The 19,657-nt window shown below is 47.6% G+C and overlaps 1 protein-coding gene across 1 annotated transcript in view; it reads left to right on the top strand.

Moving 5' to 3' along the window:
• The first annotated feature begins 7,177 nt into the window (after positions 1–7,177).
• dync1li2 (dynein, cytoplasmic 1, light intermediate chain 2) overlaps positions 7,178–19,657 on the top strand; it is a 111,430-nt gene continuing 98,950 nt past the window's right edge. Inside the window, exons 1-3 of the mRNA XM_070898298.1 lie at positions 7,178–7,294; positions 10,659–10,732; positions 11,570–11,686. Of these exons, the coding sequence (XP_070754399.1) occupies positions 7,191–7,294; positions 10,659–10,732; positions 11,570–11,686 (295 nt within the window). The 5' untranslated portion in view covers positions 7,178–7,190. The remainder of the gene's footprint in view (positions 7,295–10,658; positions 10,733–11,569; positions 11,687–19,657) is intronic.

Genomic DNA, 19,657 nt, shown 5'->3' with positions numbered 1-19,657 from the left:
GTAACGGGTACTGCTCGTCGCCAACTGCTTTGCAGTTTGCACTCATCACACAAGTGATGGGCACTACAGTACAGCGTGGAGAATCCGGAACCCTTGGGATCGAGGCTGTTCCGGATATTTCCAGACTTCGGAACGTCTTGCTGACATCACAAATCCGGAAACACTCGAGCCGCCGAGGAGGTGTTTGGCTGGGCCCTGGCGAGGAGGTGTTTGGGTGGGCTGGCGAGGAGGTGTTTGAGTGGGCCCAGCCGAGGGGGTGTTTGGGTGGGCCCAGCCGAGGAGGTGTTTGGGTGGGCCCAGCCGAGGAGGTGTTTGGGTGGGCCCAGCCAAGGGGGTGTTTGGGTGGGCTGGCGAGGAGGTGTTTGGGTGGGCCCTGGCGAGGAGGTGTTTGGGTGGGCCCAGCCAAGGGGGTGTTTGGGTGGGCTGGCGAGGAGGTGTTTGGGTGGGCCCAGCCGAGGAGGTGTTTGGGTGGGCCCTGGTGAGGAGGTGTTTGGGTGGGCCCAGCCGAGGGGATGTTTAGGTGGGCCCTGGCGAGGAGGTGTTTGGGTGGGCCCTGGCGAGGAGGTGTTTGGGTAGGCCCAGCCGAGGAGGTGTTTGGGTGGGCCCTGGCGAGGAGGTGTTTGGGTGGGCTGCCGAGGGGATGTTTGGGTGGGCCCTGGCGAGGAGGTGTTTGGGTAGGCTGCCGAGGAGGTGTTTGGGTGGGCCCAGCCGAGGGGATGTCTGGGTGGGCCCTGGCGAGGAGGTGTTTGGGTGGGCCCAGCCGAGGAGGTGTTTGGGTGGGCCCTGGCGAGGAGGTGTTTGGGTGGGCTGGCGAGGAGGTGTTTGGGTGGGCCCTGGCGAGGAGGTGTTTGGGTGGGCTGGCGAGGAGGTGTTTGGGTGGGCCCTGGCGAGGAGGTGTTTGGGTGGGCCCTGGCGAGGAGGTGTTTGGGTGGGCTGGCGAGGAGGTGTTTGGGTGGGCTGGCGAGGAGGTGTTTGGGTGGGCTGGCGAGGAGGTGTTTGGGTGGGCCCAGCCGAGGGGGTGTTTGGGTGGGCCCTGGTGAGGAGGTGTTTGGGTGGGCCCAGCCGAGGAGGTGTTTGGGTGGGCCCTGGTGAGGAGGTGTTTGGGTGGGCCCTGGTGAGGAGGTGTTTGGGTGGGCTGGCGAGGAGGTGTTTGGGTGGGCCCAGCCGAGGAGGTGTTTGGGTGGGCCCTGGTGAGGAGGTGTTTGGGTGGGCCCTGGTGAGGAGGTGTTTGGGTGGGCTGGCGAGGAGGTGTTTGGGTGGGCTGGCGAGGTGGCCCCGAAGTAAGGGCAGCGGCGGCGAGCGGGGCGAGGCGAGTGGGGCGAGGAGCTGAGGCCAGAGGTCGGGCAGCGATGGCGGGTCCAGATTCCGGAACATTTCACGGATTCCGGACGACCCTGCCACCGATCGTCCCAGAGTCCGGATTCTGGAACATTCCGGATTCTGGAACTCCAGATTCTGGACGTTGCACCAGTACCACAATCAGGGTAGCCCATTCACTTTGGTCAGTTTTTATAAGCACTCCGTTCTCTCTGAGCTTCACTAACTCTGCCTCCACCTGACCTTTCAATGCATGGGGGACCAGCCTAGCCCTACAATAGACAGGCTTCACGTTGGACTTGAGGCGGATATACACGTCATACCCAGTGATGCTCTCAGTGGACATGCTTTCTACTTGTTCAGCAGTGTGTCGAGTTTCTTCTTTGAAGCAGTTACACTGAAGACATTTTTCTGGTCTAGTTTTAACTTTCTCAACCAGTTTTTGTCCATGAGACTTGGCCTGTTGTAGCTCGCTACAGTAATAATGAGCTTTACTGACTGGCCATTGTGGTGAACTGTACATTCCATAAGTCCAGGTGTGTATGGATTCTCTAGAGTAGGTTTTTAACTCTATGGTGGCCTTTGTAAGTTGTACTTGATTAAACTTACTGTCATATGTGTCCTTCCTCATGATGGAGCAGGCCGCCACAGTGTCGATACACATGTCAATATATTGCTCGTTGATCAAAAGTTTTGGACGGAAGTCTTTCTCACGACTGTTAGTGTTGCCGCTGGTGGCTTTGATACTGTAGATGCCGAGTTCTTGAACATCAGCTGTGCTCACTTCAATATTGTGAACTTCTCCCTTTTACTGTCGCTGCTTTGCATTGCCACTAGAATGGTTCTTACTTCCTGCGTTAGATCGCGCTCTGCAAGCTGTTGAAATATGGCTTTGCCTCTGACAGTGAAAACACTTCACATTTCTGTATTGGCTGTACTGAGGTGAGTGACTTCCATTGCAGCGATAACAATCGCTGAACTGCTGTCACCAACATGCATTTGACCTGATCTCTCAGCTTTAGGTTTGGCGGTGGTTTTATGGCTATAGACCTCAGCTGCATGAGTCACTGGAGTTGGATGGAGCTCCCTAGCAATCTTAGACACCATCTCCATAGATAGGGCAATGTTGCACGCTACGTCAAACGTTAGTAACTTGGACTGTGTGTGCTCATCCACCAGTGCACACACAAACCTATCTCGCAACGCACGATCCAAAAATGTGCCGAAGTTACAATGCAAAGACAGGATATTAAGAACTACAATGTACTTGTTGTGTATGGAGAAAGAGTCAGACTGAACACTGTGCGCTCAAAGTAAAGTGTGACTTTAATCTTTTATTGCAGGTCTCCAGAGTGCCTCTCCAACCTGTGAGGCCTCCTTAAATACCTGTGCTCCCAAGGGATTATGGGATCCCTAGGGACTCCAGGGGATGAGCCCTCTGGTGGCTGTACAGAATAAATACAAGTTTACATATATAACAGTACTCACTAATGGTTTCACTTTGCTGTTGGTTTCTTGTACCAAACTTATTTCTAAGGGCATTGGGTCGAAATAGCCCTCGAGTTTCTCGACAACCTCTTCAAATGACGCATCCTTTGCTTTCCGTGGCGTGAGTAGGTTTGTCAACGTTCCGTAGACACCTGGCCCGATCTCCGTTGGAAAAATTGTTTCTTTCATTCACAAATTACTTTATTTTGGGCTTGAACATTCTCATCAGCACCAGTGATCTCAATAATGTTATTGGCCTTAAAAACATCTGCATCTGTTCAATGCAAGATCGGAATGGTTGGCGAGCTCGGTCATACATGCCCAGGCTTCCAATGAATCTCATAGGCGCGGCCATGATTGTCCTGATTTCTTTTCTCAGCACTGCACTGGGAGTATCAGCCTAGATTTTTGTGCTCAAGTCCCTGGGGTGGGACTTGAACCCACGACCTTCTGACTTTGGTGCATCCAGGGTTTGTGAGCAGTCAGTCTTTTCAGATCAGAAGTAGGCAGGAAAGGGGTACTGAGGTTGAATGATCTTAGTGAATGGCGGTGCAGGCTCGAAGGGACGAATGGCCTACTACTGCTCCTATTTTCTATGTTTCTATGTTTCTATAAATGCCAGTTCTAAGATTCCCCTGATCTTGATGGTTCTGATGTACGTCGTATTACTGTTCATTTATCTGTGTGCTATTACTATTTTAAACCCACATGCAATGCATATAAGGCTGTATTAACAACAACACAACTTGTAATTATATAGCGCCCTTAACAAGGCGCTTCACAGCAGTATTACAAGACAAAACAGATATATTTCACACCAAGCCTCAAAAGAAGAAATAAAGGCAGATGTTCAAAAGCTTTGTTTAAGAGGTAGGTTTTAAGGAGCGTCTTAAAGAGAGGTAGAGAGGTAGAGAGGTAGAGAGGCAGAGAGGCAGAGAGGTAGAGAGGTGGAGAGGTGGAGAGGTAGAGAGGTAGAGAGGCAGAGAGGCAGAGAGGTAGAGAGGTGGAGAGGTGGAGAGGTGGAGAGGTGGAGAGGTGGAGAGGTAGAGAGGTAGAGAGGTAGAGAGGTAGAGAGGTAGAGAGGTAGAGAGGTAGAGAGGTTTAGGGAGAAAGTTCCAGAGCTTGGGGCCCAGGCAACCAATGGTTGAGCAGTTGTAATGAGGGATGTTCGAGGGCAGAATTAGAGGAGCGCAGACATCTTGTGGGATTGTGAGGCTGGAGGAGATTACAGCGATAGGGTGGGGGGGCGAGGCCATAGAGTGATTTGTAAACAAGGGTGAGAATTTTGAAATCGAGACGTTGTTTAACCGGGAGCCAATGTAAGTCAGAAAGCACAGAGGTGATGGGTGATCGTGACTGCGAGTTAGGACACGGGCTGCTGAGTTTTGGATGACCTCAAGTTTATGTATTGTCGAATGTGGGAGGCCAGACAGGAGTGAGTTGAAGTAGTCAAGTCTAGAGGTAATTATCCCAGTGACAAACGTAGGTCCCTTGCAGTCAGAATCAGGTGAATTTATAATGGGGAACAAAGAAATGGCAGACCAATTGAACAAATACTTTGGTTCTGTCTTCACGAAGGACGACACATATAACCTTCCGGAAATACTAGGGGACCGAGGGTCTAGAGAGAAGGAAGAACGGAAGGAAATCCTTATTAGTCAGGAAATTGTGTTAGGGAAATTGATGGGATTGAAGGCCGATAAATCCTCAGGGCCTGATAGTCTGTATCCCAAAGTACTTAAGGAAGTGGCCCTAGAAATAGTGGATGCATTGGTGATCATTTTCCAACAGTCTATCGACTCTGGATAGTTCCTATGGACTAGAGGGTAACTAATGTAACCCCACTTTTAAAAAAGGAGGGAGAGAGAAAACGGGTAATTATAGACCGGTTAGCCTGACATCAGTAGTGGGGAAAATGTTGGAATCAATTATTAAAGATGTAATAGCAGCGCATTTGGAAAGCAGTGACAGGATCGGACTGAGTCAGCATGGATTTATGAATAGGAAATCATGCTTGACAAATCTTCTAGAATTTTTTGAGGATGTCACTAGTAGAGTGGACAAGGGAGAACCAGTGGATGTGGTGTATTTGGACTTTCAAAAGGCTTTTGACAAGGTCCCACACAAAAGATTAGCGTGCAAAATTAAAGCACATGGTATTGGGGGTAATGTATTGATGTGGATAAAGAACTGGTTGGCAGATAGGAAGCAGAGAGTCGGGATAAACGGGTCCTTTTCAGAATGGCAGGCAGTGACTAGTGGGGTGCCGCAGGGCTCAGTGCTGGGACCCCAGCTCTTTACAATATACATCAATGATTTAGATGAAGGAATTGAGTGTAATATCTCCAAGTTTGCAGATGACACTAAGCTGGGTGGTGGTGTGAGCTGTGAGGAGGATGCTAAGAGGATGTAGGGTGACTTGGACAGGTAAGATGAATGGGCAAATGCATGGCAGATGCAGTATAATGTGGATAAATGTGAGGTTATCCACTTTGATGGCAAAAACATGAAGGCAGAATATTATCTGAATGGCGGCAGATTAGGAAAAGGGGAGGTGCAACGAGACCTGGGTGTCACGGTACATCAGTCATTGAAAGTTGGCATGCAGGTACAGCAGGCGGTGAAGAAGGCAAATGGTATATTGGCCTTCATAGCTAGGGGATTTGAGTATAGGAGCAGGGAGGTCTTACTGCAGTTGTCCAGGGCCTTGGTGAGGCCTCACCTGGAATATTGTGTTCAGTTTTGGTCTTCTAATCTGAGGAAGGACGTTCTTGCTATTGATGGAGTGCAGCGAAGGTTCACCAGACTGATTCCTGGGATGGCAGGAATCACATATGAGGAGAGACTGGATCGACTGGGCCTGTATTCACTGGAGTTTAGAAACATAGAAACATATAAAATTCTGACGGGACTGGACAGGATGGATGCAGGAAAAATGTTCCCGATGTTGGGGAAGTCCAGAACCAGGGGACACAGTCTAAGGATAAGGGGTAAGCCATTTAGGACTGTGATGAGGAGAAACTTCTTCACTCAGAGAGTTATTAACCTGTGGAATTCCCTGCCGCAGAGAGTTGTTGAGGCCAGTTCATTGGATATATTCAAGAGGAAGTTAGATATGGCCCTTACGGCTAAAGGGATCAAGGGGTATGGTAGTATAGTGTAGTATTAGGCAGTCCCTCGTATCAAGGATGACTCACTTCCATTCCAAAAATAGATGAGTTCACAGGTGTTTAAATGAGGGACCAGACATTCCAGATCCCGAACCACATCCTGAAGGGTGGAAGATGCCTGTGTGTGGATTGTTTTAACGTGGAGTGGTTGTTACACACCAGTCACCACACGGGCTTGACAGAGCGAGGTCTTGATCCAGTGGCAAGGGTTAAAACCAAGACGACTGGAGACCTGCTCTGCTGCACGGCCCTAGTGCGCACACATGCTCCTACTATTCATAGATCGCAGTGTGGGCTGGCCCGTGCTGCCCCTGGGCCCTCGCCTCTCCTGGGCCCCGATCTCTCACTACTCCTCCGCCCCGATCAAAAATGGAGCAGTCAGAAACAGGACATCAATTAATCTCCTCTTATCATGGAGACATCAAATATCAACACACTGTTATTTGAAATATCAAAATATTTGAGAAAGCAGGAAAGGGGTACTGAGGGAATGATCAGCCATGATCTTATTGAATGGTGGTGCAGGCTCGAAGGGCCGAATGGCCTACTCCTGCACCTATTTTCTATGTTTCTATGTTTCTATCCCCAATAATAGATTGACATTATCCCCAGCGACATTAAACGAATTACATCATCCCCAGTAACATCATCCCAATGACATCATCCGAATGACATCATCTGCAGTGACATCATCCTAATAATATCATTGCAATGTCATCATCCCCAATAACATTATCCCCAGTGACATCATCCCCATGACATCAACACCAAATGACATCATTCCACTGACATCATGGCACTATTGCAACAGGTCCTCCCTCCTCAGCATCTGTCCACAGAGCTGCCTGACAAAAATAATGTTTAATTGAAAAAAATACACACACAAAAATAAACAAACATTTAAAAAGAGGTGACTCATTAAATAATAAAAATGAATTGTAATGGTGGGCGGGGCTGAGAGGGCAGTGACGTCATTGGACCTCCAGGCAGCAGCGCCCGTCCCCAGCACTGCCTGAAAAATCCCCCCCTACCCCCAAAAAAAAAAAAATATATTATTATTCGCTTTATTAAAAAATAAATGTGAATGAAGCGAGGCCAGGCGATAGGCTGGCCGTGAATGATGTGGAGCGGGCGGCGGGCGGGCGGCCCCCGGGGGTCCTGCGGTTGCTAGGGGCTGACGTCAATGATCCGGGTCCCGGGGCCGCAGTGGCCAAGATGGCGCCGGCGGCCGAGCGGAAGGTTGTGGGCGCGGCGGGCGAGAGCCCGGCACCGGCGGCACCCGCAGCGTCGGGCGAGGAGGATGAGGGCCACAACCTGTGGTAGGCCGGGGCCGGGGCCGGGGCGGGTGGGGGGTGGTTTCCGCAGCGGTCGGGGCTCCCGGGGGCCGGTGGGGTTTGAGGCCCGGGGCCCGGGCGGTGCGGGCGGGCCCTCCTGCCTCTCCTCCCGCTCCCCCCCTCAGTGTGTGCGCGGGCGGGCGGTGCGGGGCCCGGGCGGTGCGGGCGGGCCCTCCTGCCTCTCCTCCCGCTCCCCCCCTCAGTGTGTGCGCGGGCGGGCGGGAGTTTGTCTTCCCCTGAGTCACAAACTAAATGTGTGAGGCCTGACTGTGCTGCAAAACGGTAGATGTTCTTTAAAAGCATCATTTCTGCCAATACATATCTGTGTAGGACGCGCATTCACCCCTCTTCATTATATATTGTATTGTACATTAAAAGCATCATTTCTGCATAAAATGTCAATATTTAAATTGCACGGTGGGCTATAAAACAATAGATTTGTGTGTGCAGAAATTAAGCTTTTAAAGAAAATCCTTTAAAGAATGCTATTAAAGAATGTAAATTGTATATTTAATATATGCAGAAATTACACTGAATATACACTTGCATATACAATTTAAATTGCTGTGCTATTAAACAATAGATTTTCTGTATCTATGTGCGGATATGCTTTTAAAAGAAACACATTCATCCATTGTCCAACTTAAATTATATGCACTGAAATGTACATTAAAAGCATAATTTCTGCATATAATGTAAATATTTAAATATACTATTTAGATTGTATGAATGGGCTATAAAACAGTCGACTTATATGTGCAGAAATGATATATTTAAAGAATCTATTGTCTTCTCGCACATTCAGCTATTGTGTAACTTAAATTCTATATTCAAATGTACATCTATGCAGCAATGATGCTTTTAATATACATTTAAATATAGAATTTAAATTGCACGATGGCTGTGCTATAAACCAAATTTTCTTTAAAAGCATCATTTCTGCAAATATAGAGTATATGTACATTATAGCACAGCCAGCCATCATGCAACTTAAATTGTATATTGAAATGTACATTAAAAGCATAATTTCTGCATATATAATGTACATTTAAATATACAGTTAGGAATAGGCCACACGGCCCCTCGAGCCTGCTCCGCCATTCAGTAAGATTATGGCTGATCTTTTGCCTCAACTCCACTTTCCCATCCTATAGCCATATGAATTGATTCCCTTAGTGCCCAAAAATCTCAATCTCAGTCTTGAATATACTCAACGATTCAGCATCCATAGCCCTCTGGGGCAGAGAAATTCAAAGATTCACAACCTTCAGTGAAGAAATTTCTTTTCATCTCCATTCTCTTATCCTGAGATTGTGCCCTCTAGTTCTAGACACCCCAACCAGGGGAAACAGCTGCCCAGCATCTACCCTGTTGATCTTCCTCAGAAATTTGTAAGTTATAATAAGATCACCTCTCATTCTTCTAAACTCCAGAGCATAATGGCCCAATCTACTTGATCTCTCCTCCATAGGACAACCCTCTCATCCCAGGGCTCAATCTAGTGAACCTTCATTGCAGCCCCTCCAAGGCAAGAACATACGAAATAGGAGCAGGAGTAGGCCATACGGCCCCTCCAGCCTGCTCTGCCATTTAATAAGATCGTGGCTGATCTGATCATGGGCTCAGCTCCATTTCCCCGCCTGCTTTTATTCCCTTATCGCTCAAACAATCTGTCTATCTCCGCCTTAAATATATTCAATGACCCAGCCTCCATAGCTCTCTGGGGCAGAGAATTCTATAGATTTACAACCCTCAGAAGAAATTCCTTCTCATCTCAGTTTTAAATGGGCAGCCCCTTATTCTGAGACTATGTCCCCTAGTTTTAGTTTCCCCGATGAGTGGAAATATCCTCCCTGCATCCACCTTGTCGAGCCCCCTCACTATCTTTTATATGTTCTGATAAGATCACCTTTCATTCTTCTGAATTCCAATGTGTATAGGCCCGACCTGTCTTCATAAGTCAACCCCTTCATCTCCAGAATCAACCTAGTGAGCCTTCTCTGAACAGCCTCCAATGCAAGTATACCCCAGCTGTTTACACTGTACATTAATGATTTAGACGAGGGGATTAAATGTAGTATCTCCAAATTTGAGGATGACACTAAGTTGGGTGGCAGTGTGAGCTGTGAGGAGGATGCTATGAGGCTGCAGAGCGACTTGGATAGGTTAGGTGAGTGGGCAAATGCATGGCAGATGAAGTATAATGTGGATAAATGTGAGGTTATCCACTTTGGTGGTAAAAACAGAGAGACAGACTATTATCTGAATGGTGACAGATTAGGAAAAGGGGAGGTGCAACGAGACCTGGGTGTCATGGTACATCAGTCATTGAAGGTTGGCATGCAGGTACAGCAGGCGGTTAAGAAAGCAAATGGCATGTTGGCCTTCATAGCGAGGGGATTTGAGTACAGGGGCAGGGAGGTGTTACTACAGTTGTACAGGGCCTTGGTGAGGCCACAGCTGGAGTATTGTGTTCAGTTTTGGTCTCCTAACTTGAGGAAGGACATTCTTGCTATTGAGGGAGTGCAGCGAAGGTTCACCAGACTGATTCCTGGGATGGCAGGTCTGACATATCAAGAAAGACTGGATCAACTGGGCTTGTATTCACTGGAGTTCAGAAGAATGAGCAGGTATCTCATAGAAACGTTTAAAATTCTTACAGGTTTAGACAGGTTAGATGCAGGAAGAATGTTCCCAATGTTGGGGAAGTCCAGAACCAGGGATCACAGTCTAAGGATAAGGGGTAAACCATTTAGGACCGAGATGAGGAGAAACTTCTTCACCCAGAGAGTGGTGAACCTGTGGAATTCTCTACCACAGAAAGTTGTTGAGGCCAATTCACTAAATATATTCAAAAAGGAGTTAGATGTAGTCCTTACTACTAGGGGGATCAAGGGGTATGGCAAGAAAGCAGGAATGGGGTACTGAAGTTGCATGTTCAGCCATGAACTCATTGAATGGCGGTGCAGGCTCGAAGGGCCGAATGGCCTACTCCTGCACCTATTTTCTATGTTTCTATCCTTCCTTAAATACGGAGACCAAAACTGTGGCCTCACCAATACTCTGTACAGTTGTATCAGGACTTCTCTGCTTTTATACTCTATCCTCCTTGCAATAAAGGCCAACATTCTATTTGCCTTTCTGATTACTTGCTGTACCTGCATACTCACAAGTCATCAAGTGTATCCTTCCTCCTATTAGGAGACCAAAACTGTGCACAGTACTCCAGGTGTGGTCTCACTAAAGCCCTGTACAAATGTAGTAAGACTTCCTTACTCTTGTACTTGCAGTAAAGGCCAACATGCCATTTGCCTTCCTAATTGCTTCTCCTTTAATGTCTCTCCCACAGGACCTCCATTCTGAGTGAAGTCTCCACCCGTTCTCGCTCCAAACTACCCACTGGGAAAAACATCCTTGTCTTAGGTAAGCATGAGACTGATTAACCTAAAGGAATGTATAATAAAACCTTAAAGTCTGTTTTAAATTCTGAATTGTAATGCAAAATCAATTGTCGCCTTCATTTCTCTGTCATGCATTAAAAGCTAACTGTAAATAGCAAGGAATTGCATGATTGGTGAATGTGCTATAAAACAATAGATTTCTGCCATATAAAAAGGATATCGAGACACTGGAGAGGGTGCAGAGAAGATTTACAAGGATGATACCAGGTATAACCGCCAATTTTTATCAAAGGATGAACAGGTTGGGTCTCTTTTTTTTCTTTAAAATTTTAAAGACCTAATAGAGGTCTTTAAAATTATCAAAGGTTTGAGTAGACACAGTGTTTCCATTAGTGGGATTGAGCAAAGCTAGAGGCCATCAATGTAAGATCGTCAGCAAGAAATCAAAGTGAATTCAGGAGAAACTTCTTTACCCAGAGGATGGTGAGAATGTGGAACTCGCTGCCGTGATGCAGTTTAGGCGAATAGTATAAAATGCATTTAAGGGGAGGCTAGATAAACATATGAGGGAGAAGGGAATAGAGGGTTATGCTGATAGATTTAGATGAGGAGAGATTGGAGGAGGCTCGAGGGGAGCATGGCCTAGTTGGGCCAAATGGCCTGTTTCTGTGCTGTATATCCTATAATAATTTGTGCATATATGATGTACATTTGAATAAACCATTTTGATCATTTTGAAATATATATTTTTTTGTATGGGGGCAGAGGTATCCATATCTACCTTCCTCCTGTTGGTTATTGCTTCTCCCCTCATCCAGCGATTGCCTTTGTTGTTAATAATCGCTGAATCTCTCTGTAGGAGAGGATGGATCCGGCAAGACAACGCTCATGGCCAAGCTCCAGGGTGCAGAGCACAACAAGAAAGGGAGGGGCCTGGAATATCTCTATCTAAATATACACGATGAAGACAGAGATGGTGAGTGCGTCATCGGTGAACACAGCATGTTGATTGTGTGTGTGTGTGTGTATCAAATGCTGCTGTGATGTGCTCGGGGCTGGGTGAGAAATGCAGTGCAGCAGACCTCTATCTGTGCACGGTGTCTTTCTACTAATTTTCTTTTTTATGGTTTCATTGCTTATCTTCAGTGAAGTGAGATTTTTCTCATCTGGGGGATGATCTGATGGTTGCAAGGTGTTATAAATTCTGTGACTGCAAGTTGCTCTGTTGACTGACTGTACTTAAAATGGTTTCACCAGGCTCCTCCTACCCGCCCCCACACCGAGTGGCTTGTCAAATCTATCCCTGGGATGAGAGGACTGTCCTATGAGGAGAGATTGAGTAGAATGGGACTATACACTCGAGTTGAGAAGAATGAGAGGTGATCTCATTGAAACATGTAAGATTCTGAGGGGGATCGACAGGGTAGGTTCTGAGAGGATGTTTCCCCTGGGCTGCAGAGTCAAGAACTAGGGGCCATAGTTTCAGGTTAAGAGGTCGGCCATTTAGGACTGAGCTGAGGAGGAATTTCTTCACTCAGAGGGGGGTGAATCTTTGGAATTCTCTGCCCCAGAGGGCTGTGGAGGCTCAGTCGTTGAATATGTTCACGACTGAGATTGATTGATTTTGGCGCACTCGGCGAATCGAGGGATATTGGGATCGGGCGGGAAAGTGGAGTTGAGGTCGATGATCAGCCGTGATCCCACAGGCTCAAGGGGCCGTATAGCTGACTCCTGCTCCTGCTCCTGATTCTTAGGTTCTTATCCCACAAGTTGCTGAGTGAAACATACCAGTAGGAGTGAACCAGAGTCCTTCGTGAACTGTCGAGATGAATTTGCTGAGCCATCAGGAGCAGCTTGGAAATAATGGATATTCGGAACATTGCTGTGTATGGGAACGGCTGGAATAATGGGTGCTTTGATTCGACTGTAACCGAATCAGTGATCAGCTAAATAATTAAGATCCAATTTATACTATATTGCTTTTTGTAAAAGCACCGATGAGTGAGTTTGAAAGCAGTGTGCGTGCATGTTTGTATTTTGGTGGGTGTGTCCTACACACAGGGGCAACCGAGGTATGCAAGAAAGAAAGAGACATGTATTTACATAGCCCCTTTCACAACCTTGGAACATCCCAAAGTGCTTTACAGCCAATGCAGTACTGTTTGAAGTGTACTCACTGTTATAATGTAGGAAATGAGGGAGGCAACTTGCGCACAGCAAGCTCCCACAAACAGCAGTGACCTATTGTCAGAACCCTTGATGTTTGTAAAGTTGTTCCATGTCCCTGAATATATTTGCTTTAATTTGTTTTGATAAGTGCTGAATTGGCCTCGCATGAACCTACTTGTGGGCGATGCTGCAGTCATTGTGACATTGTCGAGTTTTTCAGCAAATTTTTTATTCTGTGCCATCTAAAGTTTGCAGCATTTTATTTCAATACAGTGGCATTTCATTTCAGTCATAACTCCCAAAATGACTTCGATACCAAGGAGCCAGAAATAAACTAATTGCGTTTGGGTGGTTTTATATATGGAATAACCGAGACCTGCAGTGAGATACTGGCTAGAATATAATCAAGGGGTTTAGGTGGTTTATATATAGAATAGATCAGGTCCATGGATCCAAGCCTCACTCCAGCACTTTAGCTTGTAATCTAGTTGATATTTCTGTGCAGTACTGAGGTTCTGTCTGTTTTGAGTGGCTCAGGTGGACATTAAAGATCCCAAGAGCAATTCTCATGTCCTTTAGGGAAGGAAGCCTGCCGTCCTAACCTGGTCAGGCCTATATGTGACTCCAGATCCACAGCAATGTGGCTAACTCTTAACTGCTCTCTGAAATGGCCCAGCGAGACACTCAGTTGTAAAAGAAACCGCTACGAAAAACAATAATGAGAATAAGACCAGAAGGACCAGCCAGCATCGTTCTCGGCACTGGCTCCGGACACGACAACAGCACACCCAGCCCAGGCGACCTTGCAATGTCCGCCTCACGAACATCCAATACTTGTGCCAAAATTGGGAGAGCTGGCCCACAGACTAGTCAAGCAACAGTCTGACATAGTCATACCCACAGAATCCTACCTTTCAGTCAATGTCCAACACTCACTCCCTCCACCACCGGCGCACCGTGGCTGCAGTGTGTGCCATCTACAAGATGCACTGCAGCAACTCGCCAAGGCTTCTTCAGCAGCGACCTCTACCACCTAGAAGGACAAGGGCAGCAGGCGCATGGGAACACCACCACCTCCACGTTCCCCTCCCAGTCACACACCATCCCGACTTGGAAATATATCGGCCGTTCCTTCATCGTCGCTGGGTCGTCAAAATCCTGGAACTCCCTCCCTAACAGCACTGTGGGAGCACCTTCACCACATGGACTGCAGCGGTTCAAGAAGACGGCTCACCACCACCATCTCAAGGGGCAATTAGAGATGGGCAATAAATGCCGGCCTTGCCAGCGACGCCCTCATCCCAGGAACGGATTTTTAAAAAAAGTTTACCTGGTGTCCTGGCTGACACTCTGTCATGCATAAAACTGAGCTTCTGATCCCATATTCTCTCCATCAGAAAGACAGCCTACATCCATCTTCAAAACATCAGCTGCTTCTGCTCCTGATTCAGCCCATCTGCTGCTGAACCCCTCATTTATGCTTCAGTGACCCCCAGATCCGACTAGTGCAGTGCTGTCCTGATGGCCTCTCATCCTGCACACTCTAAACTTCAGCTCATAGTAAACTCTGCTCCTATATCCTGCCCCACACCAAATCCTGCTCGCTTCACGCCAGTCCTTGCTGATCTACATTGGCTCAACATCTCCAATTTAGCATTTTCACACGTGTTTAGATCCCTTCGTGGCCTCGCCTCCTTCCTTTCAGTCACCTCCTGCAGCCCTTCAAACCTCCCATGAGGTCTTTGTTCCTCTGACTCCCAACGGTTTGTACCTTCAGCCACCTGCTCCCACGCTAAACCCCGTCGCCTCTCCATCTCCCTCTCATCTTTAAGACCCTCCTTAAAATTCATATCTTTGACCAAGCTTAAGGTCAACCCTCCTAATCTCGTCCTTGGGCTTTGCATCGATTTATTTCTGATTTTGCCTCAAACACCTTGAGATCCTTTTCTATGTTAAGGATGCTATACCTAGTTATTCATTTAATTCCTATTTTTACACACATTGACTGCAATATTCAGCTAGTCCTACCACCTCCAACGATTTGTGTACATACACCCACCGGCTCCTCCATTCCTGCACCCCCTTTAAACATGTATCATTTACTTTACCTGTAATTCAGTGTGCTACAACTTCCTTGGGGCATCCCAAATGTTCTTCACAGGCGGCACTTCAAAAATAATTAATTTCCTGGGAGTTTACATACACCGCTGTCTGAAGGTGGCAGGGTAAGTTGAATATTGCAGTCAATTAGCGCCAAAAATGAATGACTAGGTTATAGCAACTTTAACAGAGAAAAATCCCAAGGTGTTTCACAGGTGCTATCAGAAATAAATGAAGAGTGGAGAAAAAGCAAGGAAATGATGCTGCACCTTTTATAAATCACTGGTTAGGCCCCAGCTGGAGTATTGTGCCCAATTCTGGCACCGCACTTGGGAAGGATGTTAAGACCAGGAACTTGAGCACAAAAATCTAGGCTGATACTCCAGTGCAGTACTGTGGGAGTGCTGCACTGTTGGAGGTGCCGCCTTTCAGACTAGACCGAGGCCCTGTCTGCCCCCTCGGGTGGATGCAAAAGATCCCACAACATTATTTCGAAGAAGAGCAGGGGTGTCCTGGGGCTAATATTTATCCCTCAATCAACATTACTAAAACAGATTATCTGGTCGCTATCACATGACTATTTGTGGGAGCTAGCTGTGCCGTGGCTAACTAAAGAAATAAAGGACGGTATCCAATTAAAAACAAGGGCATACAAAGTGGCCAAAACTAGTGGGAGGACAGAAGATTGGGAAGCTTTTAAAAGCCAGCATAGAAACATAGAAAATAGGTGCAGGAGTAGGCCATTCAGCCTTTTGAGCCTGCACCGCCATTCAATAAGATCATGGCTGATCATTCACCTCGGTACCCCTTTCCTGCTTTCTCTCCATACCCTTTGATCCCTTTAGCCGTAAGGGCCATATCTAACTCCCTCTTGAATATATCCAGTGAACTGGCATCAACAACTCTCTGCGGTAGGGAATTCCACAGGTTAATAACTCTGAGTGAAGAAGTTTCTCCTCATCTTAGTCCTAAATGGCCTACCCCTTTATCCTAAGACTGTGTCCCCGGTTCTGGACTTCCCCAACATCGGGAACATTCTTCTTGCATCTAACCTGTCCCGTTCCGTCAGAATCTTATACATTACTATGAGATCCCCTCTCATCCTTCTAAACTCCAGTGAATAAAGGCCCAGTTGGGGACTATTGGACCGTGGCATTGTAATCACACCTCCTGCCCTCACTCCGTGTGGTTTTTCGGGATGTGGCGTCGCTGCAAATGTGGGCATCTATTGGCCATCTCTTGACGCCCTGAGATGGTGGTGATAGAGCGGAGTATCTCGCTGGGCCATTTCAGAGGGCAGTTAAGAGTCAGCCATGTGGGACTGGAGTCACATGGAAGGTTTCCTTCCCTAACGAAATATCAATGAATGATTGGGTTTCACGACGCTCCCACAGCTTCAAGGACAGTTCCTAATACAAGCTTTTTAAAACTGAATTCAAATTCCAAAACTGTCCTGATGGGATTTCAGTTCAAAAGCTTTAAATGGTATCACTTACTGCTATCGTTCTCTGTTCAATCATTGGGAAATTTGAGCCATGGCGTAATCAAATCTGTAAACAATGTACATCACAAAAACTTAGCATCAAATAATCTTGCCAAGAAAAATGCTTAAACAAATGACCATCCTTGTATGGAGTCATAGTGCGTCAGCACAACCGTCGGCCACCTGAGGAAAAGAGTGTTTGAAGACTAGGCCCTCGGGTCCGTCGCCAAGCTCATGGTCTACAGGGCTGTAGTAATACCTGCCCTCCAGAGACATGGACCATGTACAGTAGACACCAAGTCGCTGGAGAAATACTACCAACGATGTCGCCGCAAGATCCTGCAAATCCCCCGGGTGGACAGACGCACCAACATCGACCAGGTCAACATCCCCAGCATCGAAGCACTGACCACACTTGATCAGCTCCGCTGGGCAGGCCACATTGTTCGCATGCCAGACACGAGACTCTCAAAGCAAACGCCCTACTCGGAACTCCTTCACGGCAAGCGAGCCCCAGGTGGGCAGAGGAAACGTTACAGGGACACCCTCAAAGCCTCCCTGATAAAGTACAACATCCCCACCGACACCTGGGAGTCCCTGGCCAAAGACCGCCCTAAGTGGAGGAAGTGCATCCGGGAGGGCGCTGAGCACCTCGAGTCTCGTCGCCAAGAGCATGCAGAAACCAAGCGCAGGCAGCGGAAGGAGCATGCGGCAAACCTGTCCCACCCTCCCCTTCCCTCAACCACTATCTGTCCCACCTGTGAGTGTCAATGGCTCTTGTATTGGATTGTTCAGTCACCAAAGAACTCACTTCAGGAGTGGAAGCAAGTCTTCCTCGATTCCGAGGGACTGCCTATGATGATGATGATGATGGAATCATAGAATCTTACAGCATAGAAGGAGGCCATTCGGCCTGTTGTGCCTGTGCCGGCTCTTTGAAAGAGCTAATGAATTTAGTCTCCCACACCAGCTTTTTCCCCTATAACCCTCTTCATGTATATGTCCATAAGTATGGAAGAAATCAACAAAATACTTGTGGGAATATGGTGCCTTGGGACATTTTACTACATAAAAGGCGCTCAATAAATGCAAGCTGTTGTCGAAATGTTGAGTGAGTTTCTCCTTCCATGAGTGGAGGAATATTCACAAGATGGGCTCTGATAAAGGTGGTCCATTGGATCTCCGATTAGGATATGAACCCCGGCATCTTTCTGTTACAGCATTTGGCTGATCCTTTAATGCATGCAGTCTCTCCCTGGGCATCCTCCCAATCATAACATGAGCCGGTGCCTGCTTGTCCTGATGTATTCTGGCCGTACATTCACTATCTCGAGTGCATTGGATGTTTGGGCACAATGTTGCTTTAGTATAGAGGGTTCCTCCTCGCCCTGTAAAGTAAAGCGGTTTGGGTGGCTATGGTAACAGCCGGAGTCACACAGTGCCAGTGTGCAGTCCATGTTTAAACTGGTTCAGAGACCGTTTCAGTCACTTTGCTCCTTGTTTGCGAGGTGTAAGTTCCATACCTGTGATGTAACTGGCGCATGGTGTTGCCACATCTACATGCAGCAAGGGAGAAGACTTCTCCAAAGGTGTGCACTTCCTTATACTTTAGCGCCTTTTCACACCAGCGTGCTTTGAATAGCAGTGCCTGTCCCCGGTTGTGTTACTAGCCAACAAACCGTGAGTTGAATAAGAACATAATAGGAGCTGGAGTCGGCCATTTAGCCCCTCGAGCCTGCTCCGCCATTCAATAATATCATGGCTGATCTTCGAACTCAGCTCCACTTTCCCCATATCCCTTGATTCCTTTAATAACCAAATCTTGGTCTTCTGATTTCGGATGTATCCACTAATGTTCCTGTTGAGCTGTGCGGCCCTGCAGTGGTTTGGAGATCCCGCTCAGGCCACTTGCCGGGTTTTCAGTGTGAGTAACTGTGCCTACGTCAAGATTTAAATAGGCTGTGCAGCCAGTTGAAGGGCCCATCACGGGGGGGGAAATGACGGGGAGCATTGAGGCAGCGGTGCTGAAAACAGCCCTTTCCAAACCTCCAGACCAGGAATTCGGAAATGAGTACAAATATGGGTTTTGAAGGCCGCGTTAACTGGACTGATGATGCTGAGACACCCCAGCATAGATTAAAAGAAAGACTTGCATTTATATAGCACCTTTCAATAATTACCGGATGTCTAAGTGCTTTACAGCCAATGAAGCACTTTTCGAGTGTCCTCACTATTGTAATGTGGGAAATGTGGCAGCCAACTTGCACACAGCAAGCTCCCACAAATAGCAACGTGATAATGACCAGATAATCTGTTTTTGTTCTGTTGATTGAGTAATAAATATTGGCCCGAGGACACTGGGGATAACTCCCCTGCTCTTCTTCAAAATAGTGACCATGGAATCTTTTACGTTCACCTCATCCGAAAGATGGCATCTCCGACATTGCAACCCTCCCTCAGTACTGCCCCTCCAACAGTGCGGCGCTCCCTCAGTACTTCCCCTCCGTCAGTGCAGCGCTCCCTCAGTACTGCCCCTCCGACAGTGCGGCGCTCCCTCAGCCCTGCACTGGAGTGTCAGCCTAGATTTATGTGCTCAAGTCCTTGGAGCGGAGCTCGAACCCACAACCTTCTGACTCAGGCGAGGGTGCTACCCGCTGAGCCATAGCTGGCACTGTAAGGAAGGGGGATTCACCTCGCTTTATTTTGAACCCAGAGATTGTCGACCTCCACACACATGCACAGACTCGCCGTGAAGCGTTGAGCAGTGGCTTGTTTTAACTTGACGGAGATCCGAGACGTGCCACAGAGTACCCATTAAATAAATCACACAGGACTTCACAGAGGAAGCCTCGCCCTCTTCCTGGGCCAGTCAAACCCCCGGACGGGGTTACGTGGCATGCTATCGAAGTCCCGTGAGTAGACAGAAGTGAGCAGCTCAAGTGGTGCGCGATGTTCCCTTGCCTTTCGGTTGCACTCCAGCCGAAAGATTAGATAAATCAGTGCCTCTGCCACAACCGGAAAATACAGGCACACCGAAATGTAGTATTGTGCCGTGATTGAGTTCAAATCGATGTCCCACACTGCGCTCCGTAGTCGACTTGCCTCCTCTTGGAAAGGTCTTCTAACTTCTTCCAGTGCTTGGACCAGGTCATTGCTTGAGGTGTTCAGTGTTGAGCATTTCCGTCGCCTGCTTCA

This window comes from Pristiophorus japonicus, chromosome 13, assembly GCF_044704955.1.
Source record: "Pristiophorus japonicus isolate sPriJap1 chromosome 13, sPriJap1.hap1, whole genome shotgun sequence".
NCBI lineage: Eukaryota > Metazoa > Chordata > Chondrichthyes > Pristiophoridae > Pristiophorus > Pristiophorus japonicus.
The sequence above is the reverse complement of the archived record's forward strand: the minus strand, read 5'-3'. Positions and strand labels throughout refer to the sequence as shown.